This window comes from Sardina pilchardus, chromosome 8 (assembly GCF_963854185.1).
Source record: "Sardina pilchardus chromosome 8, fSarPil1.1, whole genome shotgun sequence".
Classification (NCBI taxonomy): domain Eukaryota; kingdom Metazoa; phylum Chordata; class Actinopteri; order Clupeiformes; family Clupeidae; genus Sardina; species Sardina pilchardus.
In genome coordinates, this window is record NC_085001.1 from 1,651,686 (window position 1) to 1,668,132 (window position 16,447).

At 44.9% G+C, this 16,447-nt stretch overlaps 1 protein-coding gene and 1 long non-coding RNA gene across 2 annotated transcripts; both read right to left on the reverse strand.

The window, feature by feature from the left end:
* Nucleotides 1-1,115: 1,115 nt before the first annotated feature.
* pierce1 (piercer of microtubule wall 1) lies at nt 1,116-3,390 on the reverse strand. Its single transcript, XM_062543903.1, has 3 exons — nt 3,203-3,390; nt 2,371-2,449; nt 1,116-2,049 (listed from the first exon to the last, which is right to left on the reverse strand). The coding sequence occupies exons 1-3, from the start codon at nt 3,319-3,321 to the stop codon at nt 1,834-1,836; spliced, it is 414 nt and encodes a 137-aa protein (XP_062399887.1). The 5' UTR covers nt 3,322-3,390; the 3' UTR covers nt 1,116-1,833.
* Nucleotides 3,391-3,796: 406 nt separating this feature from the next.
* Nucleotides 3,797-6,257, reverse strand: LOC134089466 (uncharacterized). The gene is made up of 2 exons (XR_009940057.1): nt 6,106-6,257; nt 3,797-4,852 (listed from the first exon to the last, which is right to left on the reverse strand). It is a non-coding gene; the product is annotated as an uncharacterized LOC134089466 (long non-coding RNA).
* Between the last annotated feature and the right edge of the window lie 10,190 nt (nt 6,258-16,447).

The window sequence follows — 16,447 nt, forward strand, 5'->3', positions numbered from 1 at the left end:
TGCACACACACACACCCAACCCCCATCGTGTTTTTGTCTGCCTTTCTCTGCATGCGCTCTCTAAACGCATTAGTCCTTTTGGGCTAGAACAATCGGAGCAGCCCCTCAGAGGCCCAGATGAAATATTAATGCACACACACACACACACACACATACACACACACACACTTCTGCTGTGCATCTGGGTGGAGCGCGACTTCATCAGCTACAGAAGAACTGCGCTGCCATCCTCCACACACACACACACACACACACACACACACACACACACGCACACGCACACGCACACACACACACACTGCGCTGCCATCCTCCACACACACACACACACACACACACACACGCACACACACACTGCGCTGCCATCCTCCACAGCACCGAGGAGAGAGGGCGGTGTTTCCGCTGCCACGCCAGAGCAGACAGACTGGAGGAAGGAGAACACAGGTTAAGTACCCTGGAGGAAGGAGAACACAGGTTAGGTACCCTGGAGGAAGGAGAACACAGGTTAGGTACCCTGGAGGAAGGAGAACACAGGTTAGGTACCCTGGAGGAAGGAGAACACAGGTTAGGTACCCTGGAGGAAGGAGAACACAGGTTAGGTACCCTGGCCATGCAGTATGGTGCCCAGAGCAGAGAGACTGGAGGAAGGAGAACACAGGTTAGGTACCCTGGCCATGCAGTATGGTGCCCAGAGCAGAGAGACTGGAGGAAGGAGAACACAGGTTAGGTACCCTGGCCATGCAGTACGGGGCCCCCGAAGGGTCACGGCTGTGATGTTCTATTGAGTATCTTAGTGTTCCATACTCAATAAGCCTCCCAGTTTGCACACTTCCACACTATCCTATGGGACGGGATACGTATCCTATGGGAGGGGAAAAGTGTCATATGGGAGGGGAAACGTATCCTATGGGAGGGGAAACATATCTCAGGATAAGACAAAAAAAAAACACTGCCATGCTGTAGTACAGTTCCAGAACAGCAGCAAGAGCTTGAGCGCATCTCATCTGCCCGCACGCCCTGGTGCACACACACTCAACACACACCACCTGGTGGCAGAAGCAGGAACAGCAACTTAAACAGATGCACAAAAGTGAGATGTATTGGGGTAGGTTTTGTGGTATTTATTTTAATTGAACAAATAGAATGTGCTACTAAAATCCAGTGTCTTCACAAACAGATCAGAGATTGGTGGTTAAATGCTGTAAAAATAAGACACACACACACACACACACACACACACACACACACACACACACACACACACACTCTGAGCCCAAAACCCTGTTCTGGATCAAACTCACTCACTCAAGAACATTCCACCCCCAACTGCAGAAACCAAGCCCACATGCAAACAGCAGCTGTAACACACAAGGTTTAAAATGCATCAGCTGTAACACATGTGGTTTAAACGCATTAACTGTAACACACACAGTTTAAACGCATCAACTGTAACACACACGGTTTAAATGCATCAGCTGTAACACATGTGGTTTAAACGCATCAACTGTAACACTCACAGTTTAAATGCATCAGCTGTAACACACACAGTTTAAATGCATCAACTGTAACACACACGGTTTAAATGCATCAGCTGTAACACACACGGTTTAAACGCATCAACTGTAACACACACGGTTTAAATGCATCAACTGTAACTCTGTCTAATCACTGGTGGAACATTTATTGAGCTTCATCCAAAGCAGCAGGTGCAGTCTGGCGACGTGTGAAGTCCCGACACTACGAGCCAGATGTACACACACACACACACACACACAAACACACACTGACATGCATACACACACACACACACACTCATTGGGATGTCCCTGCGCCTCATGGCTGGCTGGCTGGCTCCTTCCCGTGGGCTGGGTGAGAGCCGTGTGGGGTGAGCAGGGGGATGGTGTGTGTGTGTGTGTGTGTGAGCAGGGGGATGGGGTGTGGCCGCGCCACGACGCTCTTCTCCAGGGAGGTGTTGAAACCGCTATCTCGGTACATTCCACTCTTCAGCAGGGGCTCAGAGAATCTCCGATAACTCCCGTTGAACGTCACCTAAAGACCAACACTCCGTTAGGCCATTCCATTTAGTCTAAATAATGGAGAAGTTTCAACCGGCTTAGTGCCAGTACAAATATCTGGACAAAATAACTGCCAGGCTGTGTGTGTGTGTGTGTGTGTGTGTGTTTGTGTGTGTGTGTGTTTCTATGGAGAAATGAAAGAGGAGTAGATTGCTGAGAATGTGTGTGTCTATGTGCGTGTGTATGTGTATTTATTTGTGTGTGTGTGTGTGTGTGTGTGTGTGTGTGTGTGTGTGTGTGTGTGTGTGTGTGTGTGTGTGTGTGTGCATACCCATGCTTCACTTATTTTACTCACAGGCATTTCATGGACTGTGGGCTTCTTGCTCCCGTATTGTTGGTTTGTGGTCTGGTAGAGTGGGTTGGACCTCCGCGTGCTGAAAAAGCCAGTGCTCCACTCAGAACACAGTATGCAATACTTTACACAACAACACAACACAACACACACTACAGCAACAACACAATACGACAACATACACTACAACGTCAACAGGATGATAAAATGACAAATGCACAACAAATCCATAAAAAGAACAGTAAACTATTCTAGAGATACTAAAACAATGTGATAGCCTTGGGCTACAGGTTGGGACTGCGGCATTTTATTTGACAGAGTATGAATCTGGCCACAGTAGCCTACAGGTGCAGCTCAAAACATCAGAATATCATCATAGTCCACGGCCCTGCCGACTGAGATTAAGGCTCGGGAATATTCCGGGGCCCTGCGGACTGAAAATAGGGAAACCGTTTCGAGTTTAGAGATGATTAGAGCTTATCTCAGGTGACAGGTCCACATTTCTCTGTGTGTGTGTGTGTGTGTGTGTAGGCTATATAATATATATCCTAGGCTATAATGAATTCAGGTGCAACACTGGATCTGGCCCACAATCGAACCCCGTAGAAGCTTGGTGAGCTACAGAGCACTGTCTTGATCTAAGGACTTTTAAATGGATCGAAAGAAAGACAATAGCAGGGCCTAACTCGAAAGCACAAGGTAATTAGGTATTTCTGTCTGAATATCTCCATAACATAACAGTATGTTTCAGTAGATAATTTCCTAGGGTAATTTGAAAGGCTATTGAGAATGTGTGTTTTGGGTTTACAAATCGAACTAACTTTAGCTTACTGACCTGTAGCCTCGGAAGCAGTCAGGATTGTTAAACCTCTCGGGAAGATTTTTATCGACTGTGTACACATCACTGGTTTTAAGCGGGGCATTTTCGACCTCCTGACTGTCCTCCTTGTCCATCTAGCACTGACGTTCACTAACCACAAAACAAGATAGCCTGCACGTAAAGTAGGTTGTAGGCTAGCTTGGGAAAATGTAACCGAATGAAGAATCTTGGTTGCTACAAACACGCCGTAGTTATGTGACGTCATGTTGTTCCTAAGCGGAATGTAAAACGGATAGTTCGCACCAAAGTCTGTAGGCCTACCAGCATCTGTCTATCATACGGCTCGGGTTTATCCACTGGTGACGTTTTCATTCACATTACACTGTTAGAATGAGCTAATTTTAGTGTCTCACATCTCTCTCTCACACCCTTTGATTGTGTTTAGAAGTGTGCGAGAATGAGAGATTGAGAGAGAGGGAGGGGAGGGAGAGAGAGAGCGAGAGAGAGTAAAATGTGCAAGTTTGTATTTATTTATTTATTTATTTATTTATTTATTTATACAGCGCATTTTTCATGCAACACAAAGCATAAATGAATAGAACAGACAAGTTTATGCACTTAATCCATGCAATGCTTTTATTAATTCTTTAGTATTTTTTTCTTATCCCTTTCAATCATGTGTGGTTATTTGTGTCCTATGAAAACCAAAATCAAGATTCAGATCTCTTAATAGCCCACAGGAAGCTAATGAGACAGGACAGTCTTTCCCAGTGACACCAGGACCTTTAGAGAAGCCAATCAAGTGCCCAAATGGGATCCTGCTGCATATGAAGACAGCAATTTACTAGGCCGAGAAGATTGCAATCTAGACAGCAGGGCTGTGAAGCTTGAATAAAATAAATTACTTGGGAAGAGAGGGAGATCAAATTAACAGGGGACCATATTAAAACATACTTGAAAGGCTTTCGCCCCTTGATCTGCCATAAATAAATAAATAAGGTGTTCTAATGCTCTGTTCCAATCAGAAGGCTATTTTGGGTTCAGGAGCTTTTGGGACCTGTGTGGTGCATATATATATATATATAAAGCTTTATATATCTATGGTGTGGTGAGTCAGAGTTATCCTCTACTGCCCTCAGTCAGAATGCTTTACTATATCAGAGGTTTACAAATGCATCACCAACCCAACCCTAACCCAACCAACCCAACCAACCAACCCAACCCTAACCCAACCCAACCCTCCACTACAACACAACATAGAAGTGAATGTTAAATTAACAATACAAAAGTTTCCGTAAATGTGCTGTGTAAGTGTTGTGGCCAATATGAACACGCTTTAAAGCTCAGTCCGCTGCAGTCCGTGTAGGTCGCGTCCCGTACGCCCTTCCTGAGCGAGGCCTTGTACGGTGCGGGCGAGGCCTCATATGCTGCTGGGACGAGGCCTCGTGCGCTGCGGAGCGAGGCCCAGGGGCGCTGGTCCTGAGCGGCTGGTAGTGGCCGCCACGCTGCATTATTACTCACGGTACGAGTTTGAGGCAGGCCTAGCGCGTACCAAAAGTAATAATGCGGCGTGAAGCAGCTTCGTAGCGCTGATGACGACGATGATGACGATGATGATGGTGATGGTGGTGATGGTGGGCAGACAGGCAAGCTGACTCCTCCCCTCTGGAACAAGGACATAAAAACAAAAAAAGCCTTCAGTATACATTTTATATAACAGAAATATGTGACAAATTTGTGTTTATTCAGGGGTATGACATTCCATTTGAATCCATAACCTAGTGCAGTGTTTTTCAACCTTTTTTGAGCCAAGGCACACTTTTTTCATTGAAAAAATCCTGAGGCACACCACCAGCCGAAAATGTTAAATAAAATGAAATTTTATGGAAAATTAAATTAAATAAAAAATCTGTAGCCCGCATTAATGATATCAAGTCATTCTTGTCAAAGTGTCTTGAATAGGAATCAAATGAACACAAAGAAAATTATTTCTATTCACTCTTTTTTAGACCACTTAGATGAAATTGGATAATTTCCCACGGCACACCTAGCAATGTGTCACGGCACACTAGTGTGCCACGGCACAGTGGTTGAAAAACACTGACCTAGTGTATCAGGATCATTTCACAAGTAGGCTATATCACACCCTATTGTGTTGTAGCCTATACAGTAGGCCTGTGTTCCCCATGATCTGGGCACTAGATAATAGGCACCCATTAAGGTCAATGTAGGTCTTGAATCAAACTTAAGAGAACAATGATCATTGCAGTGTGAGGCACGCCATCGGTAGTTGGCTAATTAATGAGTTGGGGAATCTTTGCCAGTTGTTTCCTTGACCACCGATTAAAATGAGTATTCTGAATCTGCCCGACTTTTGCATTTGGTGTGAACTAGAGCCTACAGGGGGCGCCCTATCTCACTGTAAATGAGTGATCAGCTCAGCCGTCTCGAACGCAGTTCATGCTTTGTGTTTTGTTTGATTTGTTACTTAGCCTACAAATTAGTTTTAATTCCCCAAAACGTTTTAATGACGAAGATGAGTTGACTATGAACAACATTTCTGTTACAAACAGTCAAAAGGGTGAGGACATAGCCTATTTGTATGGTTTCTTCGACCAGTCTGTGAAACTGGGCAAACTGTTATTCAGAAATATGTTTTTAATTCCCCACAGAGGTTAGAGAGTATTTAGGTAAGTAATAACGGGATATCAAACAATATATATAAAAAATAAACAGGCTTACACGTTTTCATCCAAACCATACACTGGATATTATTCTGGTATTTTTAGGTTGATTAAAGTAGGCCTATGCTGTTTTGACATCAAATGCATGATTTCCCCCCCATCCAACTGCGACTGAGAGTTCACACAGGCTAGTTTTGTTACTCCTGAATAGTGCGAGAAAATGCTGTAGCCTACCTTCATGAATCAGTGCCGTTACGCAAGTCCCGCCGTGCGTCTGCTTCGAGTAGTTTACCAACTGAAGTTACCAAATATGAAAAGAAAGACATTTTCCAGAAGGACGCTGCTTCTAACACATATCCCAGTGCGGAGGTGCGTGTGGGAATGTCCCTGGGCGGACTGGAAAGCAGTTTGTGGTCGAAGGGGAGCTTTTTATGCTAACCTTCCTGTGGAAGTTGGGAATCGGACGGTCATTCCCTGACCGGAATTCCTGTGTGTGTTTCGCGCTGATAAAACTGCGCTAAAGGATGAAGCAGAGCCTGCATCGTCCTGATCAAACCGCTCAAGGGACAGCTAAGCAGGGAAACCGCTGCTGCGTGCTTTGAAGTGGTTTGTGGGTTTCTTAAAAGCCCAGACTGAAGTGCCTTTGCGGGATTTGTAAGTAATGATTTATTGGTGAAAGTCCGATGGCACCTTGCATTCCTGCGCTTTCTGATTCACACTCGTCGGGTGAATTTCGCGCGCAGTGCTGCATTTGGCAACATGATACATTTTGTGCAATAAAAGTTCGGCTCAGCTCCGAAACAGTAGCCTAAATGTTACAATCTCATTCATTATAGTAGCCTAATGAAGTGACCTTCAAGCTGTCCAATGTGAAACTATTATGGAGACGCTAGCCAAACAAATCAGTTAGGCTACATAGTGTTCAAAATAGCCTCCTTCAACAAAACCAGACAAGTTATGTGCTTGTGCCTCTAATACAATGGAGAGGGATATATATGGGAAATATTCTGTATCCAAATATGATCACCCTCAATGGAAACGGTCCAGCCATCATGGCCAGCTGATTCTAGAACAGATCCTGTGATGTGGGTCAGAGTTCTGGTGTCTCAGGTTCTGTTCCACACACTGACACAGTGACTAACTGAGATTCCTTTTGTGTTCCGTTAGTTTTATAACCTAATCTGTAGTATTTTACAGTTATTCTACAGTATATACTATGCATGGTTAAAACACACCAGTTAAAACGCACAGACAGATGTACTTAAACGTGTGTTGGTTACTGAAATAAAAGCCAAAGAAGGAAGTGTGTGTCAGAAAAGAGCCTGGGCAGCACAGTGCTGATTTATGTGTGCAGTGTGAGAGGGGGAGAGAGCAGCCGAGCGCCAGCTCACTTCCTGTGCGGGAGGAACCAGGAAGCGTCTGGAGGGGAGAGATAGAGCCGCCGGGGTCATCAGAACAATGGCCCGGCCCGGCGCAGAGGAAGGGGACCTGCGTCAGAGTCCAGGCAGCGCTGGGCCACACATCTCAGGGCCTGCGGAGCGAGGATGAAGAGGAGCGAGGATGAAGAGGAGCGAGGATGAAGAGGAGCGAGGATGAAGGGGAGCGAGGACGAAGAGGAGCGAGGATGAAGTGGAGCGAGGACGAAGAGGATGAAGAGGAGCGAGGACGAAGAGGAGCGAGGACGAAGAGGAGCGAGGACGAAGGCCCGGCACAAAAGAGCCCAGAGTGGCGCACAAACAAGCATCCAACATGGCTGACCCTGGACCTGTGCTGTGCTGTGCTGCAATCAAGCCTCCAACATGGTTGCCCCAGGACCTGTGCTGTGCTGTTGTCTCTGAGCTCATCTGGTCTATTTACTGAGAGAGCTGATGAAGTGTGCGAGAGTTTACAAATCACGTGGACAGCCCCTCTAACAGGCCCATCCAAGAGGGTGCATGTGTGTGTGTGTGTGTGTGTGTGTGTGTATGTGTGTGTGTTGTGAGTGCGTGTGTGAGTGTGTGTGTGTGTGTGTGTGTGTTAGCCCCTCTAACAGGCCCATCCAAGAGGGTGCATGTGTGTGTGTGTATGTGTATTGTGAGTGCGTGTGTGAGTGTGTGTGTGTGTGTTAGCCCCTCTAACAGGCCCATCCAAGAGGGTGCATGTGTGTGTGAGTGTGTGTGTGTGTGTGTGTGTTAGCCCATCTAACAGGCCCGTCCAAGCTGCTCAGTATAGGGCTGTGTGTGTGTGTGTGTGTGTGTGTGCAGGCCCACCTGCAGGCGTACTGTGCGTACCATCACGCTACTCAACAACGAGAGAAGATTTCCCTTGTGTGTGTGTGTGTGTGTGTGTGTGTGTGTGTGTGTGCATTCACACCAAATTGGCCTACTATACCATACCTTCCCAAATATGCACAGCATCCCATTAGTTGCCTTCCATCAGGTTATTTACAATTTTCTATGTTGTGTAAAGTCAGTCAACTTAGCCTTTATAGGGCTGTGTAACGTTGTCCAAATGAGTAGCTTAGACGAGTCACTGTTAGACGTTGTTGTTGTATTATTGCATGTGGATGTTGTTATGCAACGTAGGCTACTTTTCTGCTGACCAATGCACGAACTTAAAACCGAGAAACGGACGGATATATATTTTCCGGGCGGGGGGGATATATATCATATCATCATCATTTGATGATCATTTGATGATGATATATCTGTAGTGATATGTGTGCTTATGTGAGTATGGTAGGCCTACATTTGGTCATCAGCTGACTCCTCTATGATAGCAAAGTAAACATATACTGTATGTGGTGTGTGTGTGTGCGTACATGCTTGTGTGTGTGTGTGTGGGTACAAAACATAATCCTAGGCTTTCAGAGACAAGGTATTCATTCTTCTGAAAAGTTTTTTGATCAAAAACCAATTAATTAAGAAGATATTCGACAGATTGATCGGCTATGAAAATAATCATTAGTACTAGCAGCCCTTGTGTGTGTGTGTGTGTGTGTGTGTGTGTGTGTGAGTGTGTGTGTGTGTGTGTGTGTGTGTGTGTGTGTGTGTGTGTGTGTGTGTGAGTGTGTGTGTGAGTGTGTGTGTGTGTGAGAGAGAGAGTGAGAGAGTTTCTGGGCTCTCCCCATTGCAGCTCTATGCAGCAGAGTTATTTTTGAGACAGAGAAAGAGAGAGCGTGTGTGTGTGTGTGTGTGTGTGTTCCCATAGCCTTTTTGAGAAGGTTCTTCCCAATGTATCACAGACACATCCACTCCAGCGTAAGCATCAAAACAGGAAGGTGCCTCCACCCAGGCCTATGCAGACACGCACACACACACACACACACCAACACAGGCACGTACAGACACACACACCAACACAGGCACGTGCAGAAACACACACACACACACACACACCAACACAGGCATATGCAGCACATACACAAGCATGCATGCACACACACACACACACACATGCAGACACAGGGAGGGATCTATCTGCCATTTCAGTAAACTGGCGTAATATATAATCAGTGGCATTGCAACTCATATTAAAAATGCCTGGCCTTTACCCTGTACCGACCACACACACACACACACACACACACACACACACACACACACACACACACACACACACACACACACACACACACACACACACACACACACACACACACACAGGATAATTGCCTGGCACACAACATAACCAAGACCAGCATCTTGAGAAACTGTGACTGTGTGTGTGTGTGTGTGTGTGTGTGTGTGTGTGTAGGGGGTCTCAGGATGCAAAGGTGGGGCTCAAAAGCTCACTCTTAAACAACAAAAGTACAGAATTCTTTGGTGGGCTGTGTTTGAGTGTGTGTGTGTGTGTGTGTGTGTGTGGCCATGGCTTAGTGAACTTGTTGTTTGGAATGGCTGTGTTCTGGGATAACTCACATTCCTACGGGCCGCAAATAACCTCCAGAACAAACGCAGGAAGTGATGTCACACAAGCTCCTCTTTATCTTGATGTTGCAGTGTTCACCTGCTGAACTAATTACAGCCCACAGAAACGACTCAGAGGTGTGTGTGTGTGTGTGTGTGTGTTACAGCCCACAGAAACGACTCAGAAGTGTGTGTGTGTGTGTTACAGTCCACAGAAACAACTCAGAGGTGTGTGTGTGTGTGTGTGTTAAGGCCGGGACACACCAACCCGATAATCGTCTGTCGGGCACTCGGGGGCGGTCGGTGACTCGAGTCTGTGTGGTGTGTCCCGTGCTGTCGTCAGTCGTCGTCGGGACTAATTTTGGCCAGTCAATCGAGGTTGCTTTGGTGTGTTCAGTGGCACTTTTTTGACCGACCAGGGTAGACGAGAGCCTGACTGATAGTCCGACTGCTTTTCTGCCGACGGTCAGCCGGTTGGATTGGTGTGTCCCGAGTCCCGACCTTTACAGCCCACAGCAAAGACTCAGAGGTGTGTGTGTGTGTGTGTGTGTTACAGTGAGATGTTAGTAGAAGTGTGTTAGTGTGTGTGTGTGTCACCAAGAACCTTTGGAAACAGGCCACGCCAAATCCTGCTGTGCGTATGAGTGAGTGTTTGTGTGTTTAAGATTTTCACAGGGTATGTGTGTGTGTGTGTGTGTGTGTGTGTGTGGAGGGGGGAGGGGGAGGGGGGTGGTTGAGAGATGCTGTGGATGTTAGTTCATCAGAGCCATCCTGTTCAGATGCCCAAGGAAAAGCAATAACCCTAAGAGAACGTGCAGGCCACCCCAAACCCTGCTGTGTGTGTGTGTGTGTGTCGGAATACTTCATAACTCAGCTCACCAAACCCATCCATCTTGGCCAGAAGTCTTGTTCACCAAGAACCTAAGGAAAATAGGCCAACTGTGTGTGTGTGTGTGTGTGTGTGTTAGGTGCTAGTAGAAGTGGGTAGTGTGTGTGGTTGAATGCAAGTAGAAATGGGTAATATGCATGTGTGTGTGAATGCTAGTAGCAGTGGACAGTGTGTGTGTGTGTGTTCACTGTTACAGTAATGTTTACAGTTCTTGCCTATTGCTTACACATTTTTTGCAGAATTTGGCTCATTATGTCAAAACTGTGTTGGATGCTAGTAGCAATGGGCAGTGTGTGTGTGTGGGTGCTAGTAGAAGTGGGTAGTGTGTGTGTTTGGATGCTAGTAGAAGTGGGTAGTGTGTGTGTTTGGATGCTAGTAGAAGTGGGTAGTGTGTGTGTGTGTGTGTGTGTGTGTATGCTAGTAGAAGTGGGTAGTGTGTATGTGTGTGTGGATGCTAGTAGAAGTGGGTAATGTGTGTGTGTGTGTGTGTGTGTGTGTATGCGTGTGTGTGTGGATGCTAGTAGAAGTGGGTAGTGTGTATGTGTGTTTGGATGCTAGTAGAAGTGGATAGTGTGTGTGTGTGTGTGTGTGTGGATGCTAGTAGAAGTGGGTAGTGTGTATGTGTGTTTGGATGCTAGTAGAAGTGGGTAGTGTGTGTGTGTGTGTGTGTGTGTGTGTGTGTGTGGATAAACCCCAGAAGACACTGCTCATCGGCTCCATCTTGCTGTGCTGCAGGCGGCCAATCAGCAAAGCTTCCTCTAGTACAGTGGTTCTCAAAATAACTCCCTTTAAAGACATGGTTCATATGTTTAAATTCATATCTGATGATGACCCTTCTCACAGATGAAGCAAGCAAATCGAAGGACCTGAATGACTTTGGTCGCAAAGAACCATTTCTGTCCGTCTTTGTTGTCAAGTGATGCAAAATCCAAAGTTGATTAAAGACATACCCACTTACCCAGGGGATAGTGAACCTGACCACAACTTCAGAGAACACAAACGCTTCATTGGTGTAGTTATGGGAACACAAACGGCCTAATGCTTCATTGGTGTAATTATGGGAACCCTTGCTCTAGTGGTTGTGGGTCAGGTGTATTCACAACAATGCTCCACCATCCCTACTGAAAAAAAAACAGATAGCTGAGGTGCGTTCAAATTCGCAAACATAGGCAAACGTTCATGATGAACATGTTTTCTTTGAACAGTTAAATTTGAACGATTTGGTGTTAACATTCCATTCTAACAGTAATTGCATTGTTGCGTTCGTCAAACTCACGTCCAGTTCCACTGTATGTTCGCAGCGCACCACCTCCTCAGACTGTTTGTGATTGTTAACAAACGTTCGCCAAAAACTCAAGGCTAACGGAATACTGTTGGCGAACGTTAGCAAACGTTCGCTTATGTTCGCCTATGTTCGGTGAACTTGAACGCACCTCTGGTCTTTGCTGGTTTTCTTCCAGCTGTTGCTGGTGTAGCTCGTTAGGCCACCAGGTGGACATGCTGAGCGTCTGGAGCACTGTGTTGGAATCAGGGGATTGGCTTTTGGGGATGGGGTTTGGGGTTTATTTCATACATAAAGCACAGAACTTACACAGTCAACATTGGTTCATGCTCCTCTGCACCCGCCGCTATGACCTCTGGGGTCCCGCAGGGGTCTATTTTGGGCCCTCTTCTCTTCTCTCTATACATGCTTCCACTAGGTCAAATCATTCGCAAACATAATGTCTCTTTTCACTGCTATGCGGATGATCTGCAATTATATCTACCTCTGTCCACTGGAAACCAGGGTGCTATTGATAAGCTTAGTGACTGTATCAGGGATATAAAAACTTGGATGGCTCACAGTTTCCTGCAGTTAAATGCCAACAAGACTGAGGTTATTCTGTTTGGTCCTACCAAACAGACTGAAGGCCTGAGAGGAACCCTGGGCCCTCTTACCCCATCTTTGAAGCCACAGGTCAGAAATCTTGGAGTGATCTTTGATACTGATCTAAAATTTGACAAACAGATCAATGCCGTAGTAAAGGGCAGCTTCTTTCAACTCAAAACAATAGCTAAATTAACCCTTAAACAGGCAGAAGTGAAAAATTAGTTGAAAAAAATCATTTCATGTTATTTTTTGTCTCATTTGCACCTAAGGAAATCATTCCCATACTCATTTTGAAAATATTTTGGATATTTTGGATTTTATGAGTTGTATCTCCCAGGATACGTTGCCCTATTAAGGTACGAAAAAAATCAAAATGGTAAACATTTTAAGGTTTTATTTAATAAACATAACTGATAGAAACTTTATTTTTTTGGCCATTTATTTAACAAATATAATTCTTAAAATTAATTTTATATTTTTTTATGAAGCTCTTCATAGTATGAATATCAAAATTCGTAAAAAAAATAAAATAAAATAAAAAATTCCGAACTTTTTAAAAAATTCATTTTTTTTTTTTTTTTTTTTAAATCCTGATGATCACAATGCTCCACATTTCCTCTATAAACAGTCAACATCACAAATCTTATCTACTTTGTCAGTATTTGTGTACACTAATCTAGCCTGGAAAATACAGACCCTGGCAATTTAGAAAGGTTAAGGGTCTGGCCACGAATAATGTAATGGCCTAACTCGAGGGACGGCACCAAGCATGCATTTAAAAATTTCACTGCACGCAATTGGATAACACTACGACCAATGTTTACTCTGACTGATTCCGGACTTTGAAGCAATTGGATATCACTATGACCAATGTTTACTGACTTCCAACGTTGCAGCTCTGTCGTCATCTGTTAAGCTCGCCTCCGGGCCGCCTATATCAGATACACCGATGTGATTGCTTCCCCGCAATGCAAGGGAAAAAAATAATGTGCATCATTACTCATTGCCAGAGTCTGTTGCAGACACAATTCCAAGTGTGCTCTCGCGAGGACTCTGAATTTACAGGGTGACGTTAATCTGCAAAAATCTGCAAAATATCCGCAACGTATAGCCTATACACACTCTAACAGTGCTGAGTTGAGTATATGACTGGGGAAAGTCACAGTTTTAGGAAGCTATCCAGACCAATAAGGGGCAGCATATTGGTTAAGATGGTTTGCCTGCTCACAAATATGACCATGTGTCCATCAATGAAGGCACTGTCACCTAAATTCCTTAGCTTTTTTGGGCGTTTCTTCCATTTGTCCCCCCCCCCCCCCCCCCCCCCATCAGAACTATCCTCCTTTTCTAATTCTTCATTCTGCCTGATAATTGCTTCCTCATCTTCATCCTCATCACTACTGCCTGAGTCTAAAGAGCCTTCAGGGTTAGGGTTCTCTATCACTCTCATACTCGTCCATCTGTTGCTATAAAATGAACTAACTGTGATACCCTGTGGGCATATATATATGGTTATACTGTCATAATGTACATACCTGTACCTGAAAACATTTGTTTTTGCAGTGTATATTAGTTTGTCTTCCTGTCTGAAACAAAATTTTCAATACCACATAGAATACACAATATTACACATTGACCACATGTTATACCGCTAATCTGGCAACGTATCTCGTGGGATACATACATTTCAAAGTTGCTAAACTAACACTTTGAGCATAATAGGCTTTATTTCCTTTCATAAATATATTTAGACTATAGTTATAATCAGTTATAATAGTTAATATGGTTGTTTTATTGAAAATAATTATGTTTTATACGTAATTACTCATCTCATGGTCAGCCTGTGCTCCAGCACTGGTGGCCATTTTGATTTCTGATCAGGCTGACGAAACAATGACTGATAACCTGAACCAAGTCATGTGACCTAGATACTGATAACAGACAGGACTTTTGATAACCGATAACTTGATTTGAAAAAAATATATATTGTGGCCCCATACAGGATGTTTAAAAGTATGTATCTCGTAGTGCACATCGCCTGTTTAAGGGTTAAAATCATTTTTAACTGCAGTAGATCTGGAAAAAGATTTAGAATCCAGTATAAAGTGGCATTGACTGTTTTTAAATCACTACATGGGCAGGCCCCAGGTTATGTATCAAACATGATTAGCTCTTACACTCCATCACGACCAATAAGGTCTGCATCCCACACACGCCTGGACACACCCCGTTCTCACACACAGAAGGGTGACCGTGCTCTCAGCATCCATGCACCACGCCTCTGGAACAGTCTACCACAGGATCTTAAATCAGCATCATCTGTCACTGCTTTTAAATCTCTTCTTAAAACCTATTTATTCAGACTAGCTTTTAACAGTCTTTGAGTTCCTGTGGAACAATTGGATGTTGATGCCACATGTTTCCTTGTCTATGTGTGTATATGTCTTTCTCTGTTGTCTGGAGGTGTAACCTGTTGTGTATGTTGAATTGTGTTAATCTGTGTATTTTTACCTGTGAAGCACTTTGGCATGAAAAATTAAACTTACTTACTTACTTACTTACCATCTGAGGAAGCTGGGCATGCTGGTGGGACCAGCCTGTCATGTGGGATACATCTGGTTTGAGATGCCAAGCTTGACATTGTTGGTGTGAGATGGTCATGCTGGTTTGCTAGAATGACCAACATAAGCTGGCATGGCCAGTACAAACCAGCAATGTAGGCCAGCAACACCAACTAATAGGACCAGCTTGAGGTGGTATGTCAAGCAAAACCAGCTGAATTACCAAACTGGATAAGCTGAAGGTGTGCTTTCGCAAGAGTTTTGCTGGTCTAGTTGGTCAACCATCATAGGGTGGTCAAACAAGCTGGTCAGCCAGCAAACCACCTTAAGCTGGTCAGGTTGTTTTTTTTTCAGCAGTGATGCATAAACACCAACATCTAAGGGCGTCTCATCAGCAAACCAATGCCCTGTGATCTAATACGCTATAACAAAACTGATTCCGTGAGTTTTATATTGTATGTCTGTCATGGCAAACAACTTTGTTTCAAAACAGCACACAATTTACAAAGAATGCTTCTGTTCAACTACTGCAGGCACAGTGTTAATCCTACATGACACCTTTTAACCTTCATGTCCTGTGCAAGTGATGGGCTGACTCTGCTGCTATAATGTGTGTGAATGGGGTGGGGTACATCCTGTCATGAGCTGTATATATGGTACTTTAGTCCAAACGATTCATCAAGTATTGAGATGAGAAATGGACTGAACACCATGAGAATTTGGGGCGAGTTACGCCAGGGCCTGTTGCACTGTACTGTAGATGGAACAGTACGACTCGCTGTGGTTCGCTAGATGTACACGAACACACTCCCAGAGGCTTGGCCCGTGTTCTACTAAGGTTCTGCAGCGACGGGACACGGACTGTGTTCTATTGAGGTTCCACAAGGACCCTTCCACCTCCTGCCAGCGTGCTCTCCTGGTTCCACAGGGACGGGCGTGGGCCTCCTGAGGTCTGAAGTCTCAAAGCGACGAGCCATCAGCCCCTCACACACACGACGGGCCATCAGCCCCTCACACACACGACGGGCCATCAGCCCCACACACACACACACACAAGTGTGGGACTCACGGGATGCCTGTCCAACAGGAAAAGACAGCTAATTGGCTGAGAAGTGTAAGGAAAGGTTTGTGCTGATTGGCTGAGAAGAGTGAGGAAAGGTTTGCGCTGATTGGCTGAGAAATGTAAGGAAAGGTTTGTGCTGATTGGCTGAGAAGTGTAAGAAAAGGTTTGTGCTGACTGGCTGAGAGGAGTGAGGAAAGGTTTGTTTATTTTCAAATCTCTGGCTAAAGTCAGTTTGATTGGCAGGTCTCCCTTGTTTCACTAATCCCTGTTCATTAGTCACACTAGTACAGTGACTCCCTACATGCT